This window comes from Oncorhynchus nerka, linkage group LG8 (genome assembly GCF_034236695.1).
Source record: "Oncorhynchus nerka isolate Pitt River linkage group LG8, Oner_Uvic_2.0, whole genome shotgun sequence".
NCBI classification, from domain to species: Eukaryota; Metazoa; Chordata; class Actinopteri; order Salmoniformes; family Salmonidae; genus Oncorhynchus; species Oncorhynchus nerka.
In genome coordinates, this window is record NC_088403.1 from 11,137,345 (window position 1) to 11,157,254 (window position 19,910).

The 19,910-nt window shown below is 46.2% G+C and overlaps 1 protein-coding gene and 1 long non-coding RNA gene across 9 annotated transcripts in view; one reads left to right on the forward strand and one right to left on the reverse strand.

Annotated features, from left to right (window-relative positions):
- LOC135572848 (uncharacterized) overlaps positions 1 to 6,799 on the forward strand; it is a 124,731-nt gene extending 117,932 nt beyond the window's left edge. For 3 of the 4 annotated variants that reach the window (XR_010464502.1, XR_010464504.1, XR_010464503.1), the window contains exons 4-6: positions 4,315 to 4,472; positions 4,641 to 5,275; positions 5,351 to 6,799. This is a non-coding gene — a long non-coding RNA (uncharacterized LOC135572848). The remainder of the gene's footprint in view (positions 1 to 4,314; positions 4,473 to 4,640; positions 5,276 to 5,350) is intronic. The other variant, XR_010464505.1, reaches the window with a different exon arrangement.
- A 4,491-nt stretch (positions 6,800 to 11,290) lies between these two features.
- LOC135572846 (proline-rich protein 5-like) overlaps positions 11,291 to 19,910 on the reverse strand; it is a 69,576-nt gene continuing 60,956 nt past the window's right edge. For all 5 annotated transcript variants that reach the window (XM_065021320.1, XM_065021323.1, XM_065021324.1 and 2 more), the window contains 2 exons: positions 13,519 to 13,660; positions 11,291 to 12,196 (listed from right to left, as the gene is read on the reverse strand). In XM_065021320.1, coding sequence (XP_064877392.1) covers positions 11,568 to 12,196; positions 13,519 to 13,660 — 771 coding nt within the window. In that variant the 3' untranslated portion in view covers positions 11,291 to 11,567. The remainder of the gene's footprint in view (positions 12,197 to 13,518; positions 13,661 to 19,910) is intronic.

A 19,910-nucleotide genomic window follows, 5' to 3' on the forward strand; every position in this document is an offset into this window, starting at 1 on the left:
GAGACCAGCAAGAAGTACAGCAACATCTCCATCTTACTGACAGAACAGGTAGACAGGCTCAGAGACCAGCAAGAAGTACAGCAACACCTCCATCTTACTGACAGAACAGGTAGAGGCTCAGAGACCACAAGACAGCAACACCTCCATCTTACTGACAGAACAGGTAGACAGGCACAGAGACCAACAACACCTCCATCTTACTGACAGAACAGGTAGACAGGCTCAGAGACCAACACCTCCATCTTACTGACAGAACAGGTAGACAGGCTCAGAGAACAACACCTCCATCTTACTGACAGAACAGGTAGACAGGCACAGAGACCAACAACACCTCCATCTTACTGACAGAACAGGTAGACAGGCTCAGAGACCAACAACACCTCCATCTTACTGACAGAACAGGTAGAAAGGCTCAGAGACCAACACCTCCATCTTACTGACAGAACAGCTAGACAGGCTCAGAGACCAGCAACACCTCCATCTTACTGACAGAACAGGTAGACAGGCACCAGAGACCAGCAACACCTCCATCTTACTGACAGAACAGGTAGACAGGCTCAGAGACCAACACCTCCATCTTACTGACAGAACAGGTAGACAGGCTCAGAGACCAGCAACACCTCCATCTTACTGACAGAACAGGTAGACAGGCTCAGAGAACAACACCTCCATCTTACTGACAGAACAGGTAGACAGGCACAGAGACCAACAACACCTCCATCTTACTGACAGAACAGGTAGACAGGCTCAGAGATCAGCAACACCTCCATCTTGCAAGTGACAAAAGGTTCATCTATTTTGAATGTTATTGTTTTTGTGTACCTCTGAGTGATGTTCTATCGTCTCCCAGAGTCATTTCATGTTTTCACGTGTATCTGAGTTATTGGCGTTCAAAGCAGGCCGGTAAAAGTAGCACCGCGACAAAGTCGCTTTCACTACACTGGAAGTTAATAGGAATATGACTTTTAGATCGCGAAAACATGTCAGATTTCAATACTGGCCTATGTTTTAACATGGGAGGATGTCTTCTCTCGAATGAGCCATTGATCATATTTTTGCTATATTTCTACCTTGAGAAATGTGTAATTTAATGCAGGGTCTAGCATATTTGTCTGCCTCTTTATAGTCCAGGTGCATTGCATGGCAGAGATAGAAGATATTATAACGCCCCACCCAGTAGACCGTCGACCAATCGCGTTCACGTTGTCATGCTGCGTAACGCGGTTGCTAAGCTAATCACGCAATCCCTTCTCAAAGTCCATGTAATGGTCGAGAAACGTACCTATTCTTCATGATTCCAAATGTATACGATATTACAGATGGCAAGTTAATTATCTCACATCTGGGAAAATATTTGTAATGTTGTACTTATTGTTGATGAAATTCGTGCTGATTTCGGGGTTTTGAGATAAGCCCAGTAGACTCATTCACTCCTTGAAGGAGAGCGCTCCTTGTCCCAGAATCACCCAGAATGCATCGCATCGACATAGCACAGGCAACGTTTCCCATCTCCTCAAAAGTATATCTGCCGTTGCGAATGTTAGACTCCATCTGTAGATTAAACATGGTGAGATTGTAGGCGAGTTTAACGCTAACGGACTACTTTACATGCTAATATTGTCTTTGGTATTAGTGTGTGTTTGCTTGCTATATAGCCAGCCAGCCCATAGAGAGCATTGCATTGTGGATCTTGTAGTCAACTTGAGCTGCAACAGATTTCCACAACTATTTTCCATGTTGATTTATTTCACCTTTATTTAACCAGGTAGGCTAGTTGAGAACACCTTTATTTAACCAGGTAGGCTAGTTGAGAACACCTTTATTTAACCAGGTAGGCTAGTTGAGAACACCTTTATTTAACCAGGTAGGCTAGTTGAGAACACCTTTATTTAACCAGGTAGGCTAGTTGAGAACACCTTTATTTAACCAGGTAGGCTTGCTTGAGAACACCTTTATTTAACCAGGTAGGCAAGTTGAGAACAAGTTCTCATTTACAATTGCGATCTGGCCAAGATAAAGCAAAGCAGTTCGACACATACAATAACACAGAGTTACACATGGAGTAAAACAAACATACAGTCAATAATACAGTATAAACAAGTCTATATACGATGTGAGAAAATTAGGTGAGATAAGGGAGGTAAAGGCAAAAAAAGGCCATGGTGGCAAAGTAAATACAATATAGCAAGTAAAACACTGGAATGGTAGATTTGCAGTGGAAGAATGTGCAAAGTAGAAATATTATAATGCCAAAATGAAACATTGATTCACAAAAATAGTCTCACATGTTAGTGTTATTTAACACTGTAAATGAAAGGAATGAGTGGTTTGGGGAGGATATTTCCTTTAAGGCTCAACTTCTATTGACTGTTTTCACCAGATTAATCTGTACCTGAAGATGGAGAAGAAACCAAACAAGAAGGAGGATTTGACATTAGTCAACAACGTACTGAAGCTGGCCACCAAGCTGTTGAAGGTACGGCAAGCTCCATCTCTATTTGTTCTCTCTCTCTTTCTCATCTTATCTCCATTATTAATCTCTCCCCCTCCCTCCATCTCTATTTGTTCTCTCTCTCTTTCTCATCTTATCTCCATTATTAATCTCTCCCCCTCCCTCCATCTCTATTTGTTCTCTCTCTTTCTCATCTTATCTCCATTATTAATCTCTCCCCCTTCCTCCATCTCTATTGGTTCTCTCTCTCTTTCTCATTTATCTCCATTATTAATCTCTCCCCTCCCTCCATCTCTATTGGTTCTCTCCTCTCATCTTATCTCCCCCTCCATTTCTCCCCCTCCATCTCCATCTCCATTTCTCTCCCTTTCTCCATCTCTCTCCATTCCCCTCCATCTCTACCCTCCCTCCATTTCTCCCCTCCTCCATCTCTCACCCTCCCTTTCTCCACCCTCACCCTCCATTTCTCCCCCTCCCTCCATCTCCACCCTCCCCCTCCATTTCTCTCCACCCTCCATTTCTCCCCTACTACCTCCTCACCCTCCATTTCTCCCCCTCCCTCCTCCATTTCTCCCCCTGAACCCTCCATCTCCACCCTCACCCTCCATTTCTGCTGTCCTCACGGGGTCCCCAGTGACCTACTGGATGCTTCAACCTCAGGCTAACACGTGGTCTGACGATGAACCCTCTGCTCTACAACATCACCCAGGTGGTCATCCTGTCGAAATGCTTGTGCTTCTAGTTCCGACAATGCAGTGATAACCAACAAGTAATCTAACTAACTAACTGTGTGTGTGTGTGTGTGGTACTAGTACTTATGCACCAGTTTATTTGAAATGAAATGGAGTTGATTTGTTGAGTGTGTAGATCTCAGTATGAAGGAAGAACTTACCACACCTTTCTGTCCTCAGCTCTGGAAGATCAAATCATGACAGTAAGCTGATCAGGTCACAGCTGGCTCTGGAAGATGTGATACATTCTCTCACCACACAGGGGCGCTGTTGTCCTTTCGCTCACGGACTGACTGGGCTTCCCTGTATCTATGGTCTGACGGACAAACAGCCCCATTCTCAGAGTTCATAACGGAGTGCTTACATTTCACTTGTGCAATTCAAGATATATTTATTTTACCCTTTCAGTATTTTTAATTTTTTTTGTTGTTGAAGAAGTTACAAAATGTTATTTTAAGCTATACAGGTTTTGTGTTCTCAGAGGGATGGAATCAAAACACAGCAAGATGACAATTCAGTTAAAAAGGTAAAAGAGTTCCATCCCTTCAGACTAGTAAGGACGATGTGCATTATAATGCAGCTGTTTAGTTTGTTGACTGTGACACACAAACGCAGTCATTTCACTGTGAGACCTGCAACGAGTAGTTGTTTCCGATCATAGACGGACTGTAATAATAATAATAATAATGTGTTTTAAAGCCTACATACACAAACAGGTTGTACTTTCTGGTCAATTCCATGTAGGCTTTTTTGTTGTTGCTTTTGACGACAACAACAGTACACCAAAGTTCAGAATAGATGAACAATGTTTCTGTGTGTTTGGCGTTTCTAATGATAAGCTAAGTGACGGCTGTAGTGGAGAGACAGAGGCAGGATAAAACAACACTCAAATGATTGGTGAGAAAATAGGTGAGGTACTGTACTGGCTAGATGGGAGGTACTGTACTGGCTAGATGGGTGGTACTGTACTGGCTGGATGGGAGGTACTGTACTGGCTAGATGGGTGGTACTGTACTGGCTAGATGGGAGGTACTGTACTGTACTGGCTAGATGGGAGGTACTGTACTGGCTGGATGGGAGGTACTGTACTGGCTGGATGGGAGGTACTGTACTGTACTGGCTGGATGGGAGGTACTGTACTGTACTGGCTAGATGGGAGGTACTGTACTGTACTGGCTAGATGGGCTGTACTGTACTGGCTGGATGGGAGGTACTGTACTGTACTGGCTAGATGGGAGGTACTGTACTGGCTGGATGGGAGGTACTGTACTGTACTGGCTGGATGGGAGGTACTGTACTGTACTGGCTAGATGGGAGATACTGTAGATGTACTGGCTGGCTGGATGGGAGGTACTGTACTGTACTGGCTAGATGGGAGGTACTGTACTGGCTAGATGGGAGATACTGTACTGTACTGGCTAGATGGGAGGTACTGTACTGTACTGGCTAGATGGGAGGTACTATACTGTACTGGCTAGATGGGAGGTACTGTATTGTACTGGCTAGATGGGAGGTACTGTATTGTACTGGCTAGATGGGAGGTACTGTACTGGCTGGATGGGAGGTACTGTACTATACTGGCTAGATGGGAGGTACTGTACTGTATTGGCTAGATGGGAGGTACAGTACTGGCTGGATGGGAGGTACAGTACTGGCTGGATGGGAGGTACTGTACTGGCTAGACGGGAGGTACTGTACTGGCTAGACGGGAGGTACTGTACTGGATTGGCTAGAAGAGGTACTGTACTGACTAGATGGTAGGTACTGTACTGACTAGATGGTAGGTACTGTACTGGCTGGATGGGAGGTACTATACTGGCTAGATGGGATGTACTGTACTGTATTGGCTAGACGGGAGGCATTGTACTGGCTGGATGGGTGGACTGTACTGTATTGGCTAGATGGGATGTACTGTACTGGCTGGATGGGAGGTACTATACTGGCTAGATGGTAGGTACTGTACTGTCTTGATGGGAGGTACTGTACTGGCTAGATGGGAGGTACTGTACTGGCTGGATGGGAGGTACTGTACTGGCTAGATGGGAGGTACTGTACTGGCTAGAAGAAAGGTACTGTACTGGCTAGATGGTAGGTACTGTACTGGTACTGTACTGGCTAGATGGGAGGTACTGTACTGGGTGGATGTACTGTACTGGCTAGATGGGAGGTACTGTACTGGGTGGATGGGAGGTACAGGCTAGATGGGAGGTACTGTATTGGTTAGAAGGGATGTACTGTACTGGGTGGATGGGAGGTACAGTACTGTACTGGGTGGATGGGAATATGTAAACCTAGCCAACATATCTGGGTTAGTATTCTGTATGTCAAATTGAGACCTCCAGGCCCGCTAGCTAAACGGTGTGTGACTGAACATGGTTAACTATGTTACTCGTATAATGATCATTTGGGGGGAGGTGTGTTTGTCCTGGTACACACTTGTACAAGTCTGTAATGGAAATGTGTTTCTTACATACTGAGACCCTGAGGGAGTGGGGTCGCGACCTTTTATGGTGATACCATTCAGTATTGGCTTCTGTACTCCCAACCCTATTTTGTAAACCAGACACAGTGAGGTGTGCAGTCTGGTTGAAATACTGCTATTCAGGCCTGTGAGCCGTCATCACCACCTCGTCAACATGTTGATTTCTCTCAACCCTCCTTCCCTGGTTTACTGTTTTACGTTGCATGGTTTTCTCACAGAGCATTTGAGTTATTTCAGCGGTTCGACTGTATTTCAAGCAATAACTCGTAGCTCAACACACAGCGTGTTTGTGTTATAGTTGGAACAAAGAGGTCCCAGGTCTTAGTCGCTGTTCGCACAGTCGATGTTCGTCGCTACCGTTTGGAATGCCTGAAAATGTGCACTTTAAAGTAGTGTATAGAAACGATGTTACATGTTTCAATGTCACACAAACCATTGTAGTTGTTACTGCTTGGTACTTTTTGGCGCGGCTCAGTCTGGGTGAAGATGACCAAAGTGCTTTTTATTTGCTGGATAAAACTGTATTATTAAAACACAAAATAACTGTTTCGGTTTCATATTATTGGAAATGCTTTAAGAAAACATGGCGTTGCCTCATCTTTTCCTTCGTTGTTGTTGTGAAGATTGTCCCTCGTGTTTTGTGGTTGAGAGAAAAGACACCATTTGCAGTCACTTGAGTCTGAAAAATGTATTTAGAAAATGACTCTGAACCTGTCTGAAATGCCATCCTGATCCCTAGTGCACCAGAGCCCTGGTCAAAAGTAGTGCACTACGTAGGGAATAGGGTGACATTTCCGACGAACCTGTCTGGAATGCCATCCTGATCCCTAGTGCACCAGAGCCCTGGTCAAAAGTAGTGCACTACGTAGGGAATAGGGTGACATTTCCGACGAACCTGTCTGAAATGCCATCCTGATCCCTAGTGCACCAGAGCCCTGGTCAAAAGTAGTGCACTACGTAGGGAATAGGGTGACATTTCCGACACACACTTGTTTTTGCGTTGTGATTCCGTTTTCAAAGGAAGTCTGGATATTTATGTTGAAGAGAAGAAAAACAACGTTTTGTGAGCTGGTCTGTTTCCTCAGTTCTAGGTGTTTATAAGGAAAATAAAAATGGACATTGTTGTGTCACTCACTTTTTCTAGTTTCTTCCTTCGTACATCATATGAGCAAAACAACAGTTTAGATTCCTACATTTCATCATGGCTGTGTACCAATACCTATTCCCTCAGTGCACTACTTTTGACCAGAGCCCTATGGGTCCTGTTCAAAAGAAATAAAGGGAATATGGTGTCATTTAGGATGCAGGTCATAATTCATTCCTTGTAAATCACTTTCTTCACTTAAAACCTATTTCATATACGTTACATTTCTTCAGACATACCAACCCCTTGTAGAGACACTTTTGATCAAAACAAGAGATCGTATCTCTTGATGGGAATCATCATTGAAATAAACTGACAGGTAAATAATGTCTGTCTGGACACACATCAGCCTGAACAGAACCAATGTCTATCTGGACACACATCAGCCTGAACAGAACCAATGTCTGTCTGGACACACATCAACCTGAACAGAACCAATGTCTATCTGGATACACATCAACCTGAACAGGACCAATGTCCATCTGGACACACATCAGCCTGAACAGAACCAATGTCTGTCTGGACACACATCAACCTGAACAGAACCAATGTCTATCTGGACACACATCAGCCTGAACAGAACCAATGTCTATCTGGATACACATCAGCAATCAGCCTGAACAGAACCAATGTCTATCTGGATACACATCAGCAATCAGCCTGAACAGAACCAATGTCTATCTGGACACACATCAGCCTGAACAGAACCAATGTCTATCTGGATACACATCAGCCTGAACAGAACCAATGTCTATCTGGACACACATCAGCCTGAACAGAACCAATGTCTATCTAGACACACATCAGCCTGAACAGAACCAATGTCTATCTGGATACACATCAGCCTGAACAGAACCAATGTCTATCTGGACACACATCAACCTGAACAGAACCAATGTCCATCTGGATACACATCAGCCTGAACAGAACCAATGTCTATCTGGATACACATCAACCTGAACAGAACCAATGTCTATCTGGACACACATCAGCCTGAAAAGGACCACTGGGAACAAAAAGAAAAGAGCTGTAGAAAGTTACTCATCTTAATAAAAGTCTGTATAGAAATTTTACCTTCAGAAAAATCAAGTGTGACACTTGCTATTTAGGCAATGTGACAGTATTCAGACCCCTTGACTTGTTCCACATTTTGTCACATTACAGCCTTATTCTAAAATGTATTTTTTTTATAACAATTCCTCAGCAATCTACACACAATACCCCATAATGACGAAGCAAAACGGGTTTTTTTTGTGCTAATTTATAAAAGTTAAACAACACATTTATTTACATAAGTATTCAGACCCTTTGCGATGAGACTTGAAATTGAGCTCAGGTGCATCCTGTTTCCATTGATCATCCTTGAGATGTTTCTACAACTTGATTGGAGTCCACATGTGGTGAATTCAATTGATTGGACATGATTTGGAAAGGCACATAGCTGTCTATATAAGGTCCCACAGTTGACAGTGCATGTCAGAGCAAAAAACCAAGCTATGAGGTGGTCGGAATTGTCTGTAGAGCTCAGAGACAGGAATGTGTCGATCTGGGGAGGGGTACCAAAAAATGTATGCAGCATTGAAGGTCCCCAAGAGCACAGTGGCCTCCATCATTCTTAAATGGAAGAATTTTGGAACCACCAAGACTCTTCCTAGAGCTGGCCGCCCGTCCAAACTGAACAATCGAGGGAGAAGAGCCTTGGTCAGGGAGGTGACCAAGAACCTGATGGTCACTCTGACAGAGCTCCAGAGTTCCTCTGTAGAGATGGGAGAACTTTCCAGAAGGACAACCATCTCTGCAGCACTCCACCAATCAGACCTTTTATGGTAGAGTGGCCAGATGGAAGCCACTAACTACTCAGTATAAAGACACATGACAGCCCGCTTGGAGTTTGCCAAAAGGACTCAGACCATGAGAAACAAGATTATCTGGTTTGATGAAACCAAGATTGAACTCTTTGGCCTGAATGCCAAGTGTCACGTTGGGGGAAACCTGGCACCATCCCTACAGTGAAACATGGTGGTGGCAGCATCATGCTGTGGGGATGTTTTTCAGCTGCAAGGACAGGGAGACTAGTCAGGATTGAGGGAAAGATGAACAGAGCAAAGTACAGAGAGATCTTTGATGAAAATCTGCTCCATAGCGCTCAGGACCTCAGACTGGGGCGAAAGTTCACCTTCCAACAGGACAACGACCCTAAGCACACAGCCAAGACAACGCAGTAGTGGCTTCGGGACAAGTCTCTGAATTTCCTTGTGTGGCCCAGCCAGAGCCTGGACTTGAACCCAATTGAACATCATGGAATAATCTACAATCCGTGCTTCATCTAGATATGTTAGTGCCACTGAATGAATTTAAAATATTGGGAGACTGTTACGGAGGAGTGTATCTGTTACGGAGGAGTGTATCTGTTACGGAGGAGTGTATCTGTTACGGAGGAGTGTATCTGTTACGGAGGAGGCTGGATCATGTTGTTGTATGTTGTAATTCTGTAATGTATTGATTGTTGCTGACTTCTTGGCCAGCTTTCCCTTGAAAAAGAGACTCTGGGCTTTTCCTGGTTAAATCAAATAAACCATCTCTGGAGAGACCTGACAATAGTTTTTGCAGCAATGCTCCCCAACCTGGCATTGCAGGTCCTCTCAAGCAGAGAAGAATGGGACAAAGTCCCCAAATACAGGTGGACCAAGCTTGTAGCGTCATACCCAAGAAGACTCGATGCTGTAATCGCTGCCAAAGATGCTTCAACAAAGTACAGAGTAAAGGGTCTGAATACTTATGTAAATTTCATTTTTTATTTGTCATAAATTAGCTAACTTTTTTTTTACGGTTTTTGCTTTGTCACTATGGGGGTATTGTGTGTAAATTGATGAGGGAAAAAAAACACAATTTAATACATTTTAGAATAAAGTTGTAACTTAAGAACATTTGGAAAAAGTCAAGGGGTCTGAATACTTTCCGAAGGGTCAGGTGACAATTTGAATCACGCTGTACAGCAGATCTTCAGCACTACGGATTGAATCGCGCTGTACAGCAGATCTTCAGCACTACGGATTGAATCACGCTGTACAGCAGATCTTCAGCACTACGGATTGAATCACGCTGTACAGCAGATCTTCAGCACTACGGATTGAATCACGCTGTACAGCAGATCTTCAGCACTACGGATTGAATCACGCTGTACAGCAGATCTTCAGCACTACGGATTGAATCACGCTGTACAGCAGATCTTCAGCACTACGGATTGAATCAAGCCCAGAATCTTGGAACAGACCAACAAAAATTCTTCATTAAATGTCAAGTTTGAGTTGAGGTTCCGTTTGACATAATCATGAGATCAAATCAGAATGACTTGTCCATCAAATGCTACAATAATTCATGGCAATACATTTCAACATGTCATTGTGTTTAGAAAATCATAAAACCAACTCCATAAATTGTACATGGCTGTGTCATACAAGGTCATTTAGAATACAAACAATCTTACTAAATCATTAGTTGAGAGAAGGTGTTTAACTATTTGGATCGTCGTAAGAAGAGCTAGAAGTGTGAGAGTCTGTGGCTTTGAGGTTCATTTCCTACCTTCAACCATAGAGGTTATGGGTTCAAATCTTGGGTTTGAGTTATTGGTCATTTCAGCAATTCTCAATGTGACAATGACAAAGAAAACAGTTAAGAGGTGTGAAGGAGTCTGGGGCTCTGGTGTAAAGATCTCACCCCATATTTTCAGGGTTGTAGGTTCAAGTCACAGCTCTGGATCAGGTGTGTTGTGGTCATAAACCTCTGAGAAAGTAGACCCTTCATTTTCAAATGGATCTTTTTTTAAACCTACAGGCCTACTTTTCCCACATAACTGCTGCTGTTCACAGGAGGGGAAACCCCCAGCAGTTGTCACAGTCCTCCAGGCATTGTCAGGAATCATACCCTACGACCCCATGCTTATGGGGTGAGAGATCCTTACCACTGAGCCGCCAGATCCCTTCACGTTCCAAAACACATCTCTTTGTGTATTTGACATTAAGATTTGACTCTGGCGCAGCAGGCACTTGCACATCCCGTCCACATGGGGGCGATGTTGAAGCAGAAACAAAGGCCCAGCCACAGATCACTGAGGCAGAAATATCACCCAGGCCTACACAATACCTACTGCTTAAAATGAAGACATGTGAACACTATCTTATCTCCTCTCCCCAGCACTTCCTCTTGAACAAGAGACATGTTGCGAAAGCAATGAACTCATGACCTCTGGTGAACCAGGTGTGGGTCATCCCAGAGAGCTCAGCTAGGTCTGATTGATCTCTCCTCCTTTCCACTGGGCCTTCCACAAGACTTGAAGAGACACCCTCAGACTGTTTCCTTTCACAAGACCTGAAGAGACACCTCTGTTTCAAAGTTGTCAGTCACTGAACATCAACAATACAAACACAAATAAATACAAATAAGTACAGTTTATCCTCAAAATGAAGCACTAGAAGTGAAAATCAAGCTAAATAAATGTTTAATAAAAAGGAATTTACTGTAGAAATATTCCATGAAAAATAGACCCCAGAAAGAGCGGTGTGTTTTTAGAGACGACAGTGTGAGTGGAGTACAGATGGTGTCAGTACGTGTGATAATCCCTTGAGATTCATCAGACCTCTAGGGCTGCAAATCTCCAGACACATTCTCACTAGTCACAGATTTTCCAGAAATCAGTAGTGAATAAGCAGGCAATCACATAGATCATCCAACTGTGATTAGTTACCAGAAAACCCCAAATTACACCACACTCTGTCTACCACTCTCCCTGCTGTAATCAGAGGATGAAGAGTCTGAGCAGCTGTGGAGGGAGAAGTCTATGAAGATGCCATCAAGGTCAGAGTCCATAGAGTCCAGTATCTGATCTACCACTGTCTCCGGGCTGGAGGAACAGCTGGGGATCGACCCCGTCTCTGAACCAGAGTGGACCTGACACAGAACAGAGGGGGACACCGTCGACTCCCCCCCGCCGTGGAGGAAGGGTCCTGGGGAGTGAGAGCCCTGAAAGATGGAGGGCTGGAGGTGGGACCCTAAAGACTCAGACCCCACAGACCCACAGAGATCCAGACTTCCTCCACCACAAACAACCCCTGTCAGGCTGAGCTTCTGCTCCAGGGAGGAGAGGCCCGGCTGGGCCGCGGAGGCCAGGGAGGAAGTGGTGCTGATGTCGTTGATGGCGCCTTCTTCCAGACAGGAAGTCATCTCGCAGACGGAATGGCGGCGGATGCCCATGCTGCTCACGGAGCCTGTCTCCGTATCATACTCCACCACAGGCGTCAACATGGGCACGTTGTAGGACTTGGAGCGCATCACCAGGTTCTTCACGGGGGCGTCGCCTGACTTGGGCCAGCACCGCTGCAGACGCTTCTCTGGAGAGAGGATAGGAGGAGGGGTGAAGAGGGATGAGGATAGGAGGAGGGGTGAGGATAGGAGGAGGGGTGAAGAGGGATGAGGATAGGAGGAGGGGTGATGAGGGATGAGGATAGGAGGGGTGAAGAGGGATGAGGATAGGAGGGGTGAAGAGGGATGAGGATAGGAGGAGGGGTGAGGATAGGAGGAGGGGTGAGGATAGGAGGAGGGGTGAAGAGGGATGAGGATAGGAGGAGGGGTGAGGATAGGAGGGGTGAAGAGGGGTGAGGATAGGAGGGGTGAAGAGGGATGAGGATAGGAGGGGTGAAGAGGGATGAGGATAGGAGGAGGGTGTGAGGAGGGATGAGGATGAGGATAGGAGGAGGTGAAGAGGGATGAGGAGGGGGAAGAGGGAGGAGGGGTGAAGAGGGATGAGGAGGGGGGTGAAGAGGGATGAGGATAGGAGGAGGGGTGAAGAGGGATGAGGATAGGAGGAGGGATGAGGATAGGAGGGATGAGGATAGGAGGAGGGGTGAGATAGGAGGGGTGAAGAGGGATGAGGATAGGAGGGGGTGAGGATAGGAGGAGGGGTGAGTATAGGAGGAGGGGTGAAGAGGGATGAGGATAGAAGGAGGGGTGAAGAGGGATGAGGATAGGAGGAGGGGTGAAGAGGGATGAGGATAGGAGGAGGGGTGAAGAGGGATGAGGATAGAAGGAGGGGTGAAGAGGGATGAGGATAGGAGGAGGGGTGAAGAGGGATGAGGATAGGAGGAGGGGTGAAGAGGGATGAGGATAGGAGGAGGGGTGAAGAGGGATGAGGATAGAAGGAGGGATGAAGAGGGATGAGGATAGGAGGAGGGGTGAAGAGGGATGAGGATAGGAGGAGGGATGAAGAGGGATGAGGATAGAAGGAGGGGTGAAGAGGGATGAGGATAGAAGGAGGGATGAAGAGGGATGAGGATAGGAGGAGGGGTGAAGAGGGATGAGGATAGGAGGAGGGATGAAGAGGGATGAGGATAGAAGGAGGGGTGAAGAGGGATGAGGATAGGAGGAGGGGTGAAGAGGGATGAGGATATGAAGAGGGATGAGGATAGGAGGAGGGATGAGGATAGGAGTAGGGGTGAAGAGGGATGAGGATATGAGGAGGGGTGAAGAGGGATGAGTGAAGGAGAGAAAGAAGTGGTGGGATGGAGGGAGGGAGAGAGAGAGAGCGAAAGATGGGATGTGAAGAAGTGAAAACGAGACAGACGTTGAGGCCGTCTAGAACAGCTGTGAATGGAGAGTAAAAATCATGCATGATGAAATCTAAATCATTTAGCTGTATGAGTATCAGTCTAACTACCCAGTACGCAGGAGGAGTATTGCATTGAGGATCCGTCGTTGGAGTAGAGGCCGTGGGTTCCCAGGTATGGAGACACCACCTTCTGAACCAAAGCTTCCAGACGCAGGTACTCCTCAGTCACTCCTTTAGACTCATGGACACCCTGGAACACACACATCACAGTTAGTCCTCAGTCACTCCTTTAGACTCATGGACACCCTGGAACACACACCTCACAGTTAGTCCTCAGTCACTCCTTTAGACTCATGGACACCCTGGAACACACACATCACAGTTAGTCCTCAGTCACTCCTTTAGACTCATGGACACCCTGGAACACACACATCACAGTTAGTCCTCAGTCACTGCAACACACACATCCTTTAGACTCATGGACACCCTGGAACACACACACACATCACAGTTAGTCCTCAGTCACTCCTTTAGACTCATGGACACCCTGGAACACACACATCACAGTTAGTCCTCAGTCACTCCTTTAGACTCATGGACACCCTGGAACACACACATCACAGTTAGTCCTCAGTCACTCCTTTAGACTCATGGACACCCTGGAACACACACATCACAGTTAGTCCTCAGTCACTCCTTTAGACTCATGTACACCCGGGAACACACACCTCACAGTTAGTCCTCAGTCACTCCTTTAGACTCATGAACACCCTGGAACACACACACATCACAGTTAGTCCTCAGTCACTCCTTTAGACTCATGGACACCCTGGAACACACACATCACAGTTAGTCCTCAGTCACTCCTTTAAACTCATGGACACCCTGGAAGACACACACACACACAGTGAGACACACATCCCAGTTAGTCCTCAGTCACTCCTTTAGACTCATGGACACCCTGGAACACACACAGTGAGACTCCCACAGGACACCACACCTGCTGTACACTCAAAAATCAGTGCTTATCATTTGTCAACCACCTAAAATAAATCTGTCCTCAAACCATAACCATATTTGAGTCTATTGAAATCTTGGTTTCTGAGGAAACACATTGTCCATTAGAGGCTCTGTGTTTGTTGTTTAGGATAGAACAGAAAGACAGGGGGCAGGGTAAGAGCATGCAGAAAACACTGAGTAAATACTGAGCTGGAGGAAAGTAACTGAGTAACTATATCAGAGGAGAGACCGTAACTAACTAACTAACTAACTGTATATCATAGGACAGTAACTAACTGTTTGTCAGAGGAGAGACAGTAACTAACTGTCTGTCAGAGGAGAGACAGTAACTAACTGTCTGTCAGAGGAGAGACAGTAACTAACTGTATATGGGAGGAGAGACAGTAACTAACTGTATATCAGAGGAGAGACAGTAACTAACTGTATATCAGAGGAGAAACAGTAACTAACTGTCTGTCAGAGGAGAGACAGTAACTAACTGTCTGTCAGAGGAGAGACAGTAACTGTCCCTGTACCGACTATTGACAGTAAAATAACACGTCCACACCATGGAAAGTCCCAGACTGAGTGTTCGCTAATGACACTAAATACCTATTATGGGGAGATCTGGAACTAGTTTGCTTGTTTGGGACTTCATTTACCCAAATCCTTTCCAGAACAACTTCTTTACCGGAACTATTTTGTCATGAAACCTGAAAAGGAACAAAACATTGGTGAAGGGAGACTGTCTTCCGATAATACATTGACTCACTCAACCACAACACAAAACATCTAGCTAACCAGAGTTTGACAACCACCACATCAATGCATTGACTGGAGTAATGACATCAATGCAAAACAAGTAAAAAGGAGAGAAATTGTTCACAGATGAAAGCTGTTACAACAAAGACCAAAACCAATGAGAGAGAGAGAGAGAGAGAGGAGAGACAGAGAGATACAGAGAGAGGAGAGAGAGAAACAGAGAGAGGAAAGAGAGAGAGAAGACAGAGAGAGAGACAGAGAGAGACAGAGGAGAGAGAGAGACAGAGAGGAGAGAGGAGAGAGAGAGAGAGAGCGAAACAGAGAGAGAGAGAGAGAGAGAGAGAGAGAGAGAGGAGAGAGAGGGAGAGGAGAGAGAGAGAGAGAGAGAGAGAGAGAGAGGGAGAGAGAGAGAGGAGACAGAGAGAGAGAGGAGAGAGAGAGAGAGAGAGAGGGGAGAGGAGAGGAGAGAGAGAGAGAGAGAGAGAGACAGAGAAAGAGAGAGAGAGGAGAGGAGAGAGAGAGAGAGGAGAGGAGAGAGAGAGAGAGACAGAGAGAGAGAGGAGAGGAGAGAGAGAGAGAGACAGAGAGAGAGAGGAGAGAGAGATCCATTGCCGTTGGGGTATGGGAACAAAACTTCAACAAAACGTACATTCTTCCCTTGTCAAAACAAACTGATCCTTTGTCTGTGTGCCCTCTGGACGCTTTAATCAGTAGCAGATGTGGACCAGTGAGCAATACAGGCCACTTAGATAGAATGGTGTCTCCAGTGTAAGGTGTCACCCAAGCTGTACCACAGAGTAATGAGAAAGAGGGAGGGGGAAAGGGAGAGAGGAGAGAGAGAGAGAGACAGACAGACAGACAGACAGACAGAGTAGCCCTTCTCTCCTCTCTCCTCTCTTGGTCCTGTTCTCTGGTATCTTGGTCATGTTCTCTGTTCTCTTGGTCCTGTTCTCTCCTCTCTCTTGGTCCTGTTCTCTGTTCTCTCCTCTCTCTTGGTCCTGTTCTCTGTTCTCTCCTCTATCTTGGTCCTGTTCTCTGTTCTCTCCTCTCTCTTGGTCCTGTTCTCTGTTCTCTCCTCTCTCTTGGTCCTGTTCTCTCCTCTCTCCTCTCTTGGTCCTGTTCTCTCCTCTCTCTTGGTCCTGTTCTCTGTCCTCTCCTCTCTCTTGGTCCTGTTCTCTGTTCTCTCCTCTCTCTTGGTCCTGTTCTCTGTTCTCTCCTCTCTCTTGGTCCTGTTCTCTGTTCTCTCCTCTCTCTTGGTCCTGTTCTCTGTCCTCTCCTCTCTCTTGGTCCTGTTCTCTGGTCTCTCCTCTCTCTTGGTCCTGTTCTCTGTCCTCTCCTCTCTCTTGGTCCTGTTCTCTGTTCTCTCCTCTATCTTGGTCCTGTTCTCTGTTCTCTCCTCTCTCTTGGTCCTGTTCTTGGTCCTGTTCTCTGTTCTCTCTTGGTCTTGTTCTCTGTTCTCTCCTCTCTCTTGGTCCTGTTCTCTGTTCTCTCCTCTCTCTTGGTCCTGTTGTATCCTCTCTCTTGGTCCTGTTCTCTGTTCTCTCCTCTCTCTTGGTCCTGTTCTCTGTTCTCTCCTTTCTCTTGGTCCTGTTCTCTGTTCTCTCCTCTCTCTTGGTCCTGTTCTCTGTTCTCTCCTCTCTCTTGGTCCTGTTGTATCCTCTCTCTTGGTCCTGTTCTCTGTTCTCTCCTCTCTCTTGGTCCTGTTCTCTGTTCTCTCCTCTCTCTTGGTCATGTTCTCTGTTCTCTCCTCTCTCTTGGTCCTGTTCTCTCCTCTTCTCTCTTGGTCCTGTTCTCTGTTCTCTCCTCTCTCTTGGTCCTGTTCTCTGGTATCTTGGTCCTGTTCTCTTGGTCCTGTTCTCTCCTCTCTCTTGGTCCTGTTCTCTGTCCTCTCCTCTCTCTTGGTCCTGTTCTCTGTTCTCTCCTCTATCTTGGTCCTGTTCTCTGTTCTCTCCTCTCTCTTTGTCATGTTCTCTGTTCTCTCCTCTCTCTTGGTCCTGTTCTCTGTTCTGTCCTCTCTCTTGGTCCTGTTCTCTGTTCTCTTGGTCCTGTTCTCTGTTCTCTCTCTTGGTCCTGTTCTCTGTTCTCTCCTCTCTCTTGGTCCTGTTCTCTGTTCTGTCCTCTCTCTTGGTCCTGTTCTCTGTTCTCTTGGTCCTGTTCTCTGTTCTCTCCTCTCTCTTTGTCATGTTCTCAGTTCTCTTGGTCCTGTTCTCTGTTCTCTTGGTCCTGTTCTCTCCTCTCTCTTTGTCATGTTCTCTGTTCTCTTGGTCCTGTTCTCTGTCCTCTCCTCTCTCTTGGTCCTGTTCTGTTCTCTTGGTCCTGTTCTATGTTCTCTTGGTCCTGTTCTATGTTCTCTTGGTCCTGTTCTCTCCTCTCTCTTGGTCCTGTTCTATGTTCTCTTGGTCCTGTTCTCTCCTCTCTCTTGGTCCTGTTCTATGTTCTCTTGGTCCTGTTCTCTCCTCTCTCTTGGTCCTGTTCTCTGTTCTCTCCTCTCTCTTGGTCCTGTTCTCTGTTCTCTCCTCTCTCTGTCATGTTCTCAGTTCTCTTGGTCCTGTTCTCTTGGTCCTGTTCTCTCCTCTCTCTTCGTCATGTTCTCTGTTCTCTTGGTCCTGTTCTCTGTCCTCTCCTCTCTCTTGGTCCTGTTCTGTTCTCTTGGTCCTGTTCTATGTTCTCTTGGTCCTGTTCTATGTTCTCTTGGTCCTGTTCTCTCCTCTCTCTTGGTCCTGTTCTATGTTCTCTTGGTCCTGTTCTCTCCTCTCTCTTGGTCCTGTTCTCTGTTCTCTTGGTCCTGTTCTCTGTTCTCTTGGTCCTGTTCTCTGTTCTCTTGGTCCTGTTCTCTGTGTCCTGTTCTCTCCTCTCTCTTGGTCCTGTTCTATGTTCTCTTGGTCCTGTTCTCTCCTCTCTCTTGGTCCTGTTCTCTGTTCTCTTGGTCCTGTTCTCTTGGTCCTGTTCTCTGTTCTCTTGGTCCTGTTCTCTGTTCTCTTGGTCCTGTTCTCTGTTCTCTTGGTCCTGTTCTCTCCTCTCTCTTGGTCCTGTTCTCTGTTCTCTTGGTCCTGTTCTCTGTTCTCTTGGTCCTGTTCTCTGTTCTCTCCTCTCTTGGTCCTGTTCTCTGTTCTCTTGGTCCTGTTCTCTGTTCTCTCCTCTCGCTTTGTCCTGTTCTCTGTTCTCTTGGTCCTGTTCTCTGTTCTCTCCTCTCACTTTGTCCTGTTCTCTGTTCTCTTGGTCCTGTTCTCTGTTCCTGCTTACCACTGAGAGATGATCTGGTCTGGCATCATGCTAACCACTTAGAAATGAGATTATCCAGATAACTGCACATAACTCAGCCCAATATGACAGATGTCTTACTTCGTATGCAGTTACTATTTTATAGTGATGTTGATGTGGAATTATAGAAGATGGTCTGAAGCATGGAGCAAAAAAGTCCCACGTCTCTGCCAGGGAATCCAGTAGCTTCTGACCTGGGGGCAACCAGGAAGTCAAAACAACCAGTAGCTTCTGACCTGGGGACAACCAGGAAGTCAAAACAACCAGTAGCTTCTGACCCGGTGGCAACCAGGAAGTCAAAACAACCAGTAGCTTCTGACCCGGTGGCAACCAGGAAGTCAAAACAACCAATAGCTTCTGACCAGGAGGCAACCAGGAAGTCAAAACAACCAATAGCTTCTGACCAGGAGGCAACCAGGAAGTCAAAACAACCAGTAGCTTCTGATCCGGTGGCAACCAGGAAGTCAAAACAACCAGTAGCTTCTGACCCGGTGGCAACCAGGAAGTCAAAACAACCAATAGCTTCTGACCAGGAGGCAACCAGGAAGTCAAAACAACCAATAGCTTCTGACCAGGAGGCAACCAGGAAGTCAAAACAACCAGTAGCTTCTGACCAGGAGGCAACCAGGAAGTCAAAACAACCAATAGCTTCTGACCAGGAGGCAACCAGGAAGTCAAAACAACCAATAGCTTCTGACCAGGAGGCAACCAGGAAGTCAAAACAACCAATAGCTTCTGACCAGGGGACAACCAGGAAGACCTGGGGGCAACCAGGAAGTCAAAACAACCAGTAGCTTCTGACCTGGGGACAACCAGGAAGTCAAAACAACCAATCCTTAAAAACGTCTACAGCTGCACCACAGAGAGCATCTTGACTGGCTGCATCACTGCTTGGTATGGCAACAGCTTGGCATCCGATCACAAGGCTCTACAGAGGGTAATGCTCCACAGAGGGCAATGCTCTACAGAGGGCAATGCTCCATAGAGGGTAATGCTCCACAGAGGGTAATGCTCCACAGAGGGTAGTGCTCCACAGAGGGTAGTGCTCCACAGAGGGCAATGCTCTACAGAGGGTAATGCTCCACAGAGGGTAATGCTCTACAGATGGTAGATGCTCTATAGAGGGTAATGCTCTACAGATGGTGATGCTCTATAGAGGGTAATGCTCTACAGAGGGTAGTGCTCTACAGAGGGTAAGGCTCTACAGAGGGTAGTGCTCTACAGAGGGTAATGCATACGGCCCAGTACATCACTGAGGCTGAGCTCCCTGCCATCCAGGACGTGTCAGAGGAAGATCCTAACAATGGTCAGACTCCAGCCACCCAAGTCAAACTATTCGCTCTGCTACCGCACGGCAAGTGGTGCCAATGAACCAAGTCTGGAACCAAGTCTGGAACCAACAGGACCCTGAGCAGCTTCTACCTCCAAGCCATAAGACTGATAAATAGTAAACCAAATAGCTACCTGGAATATCGGCA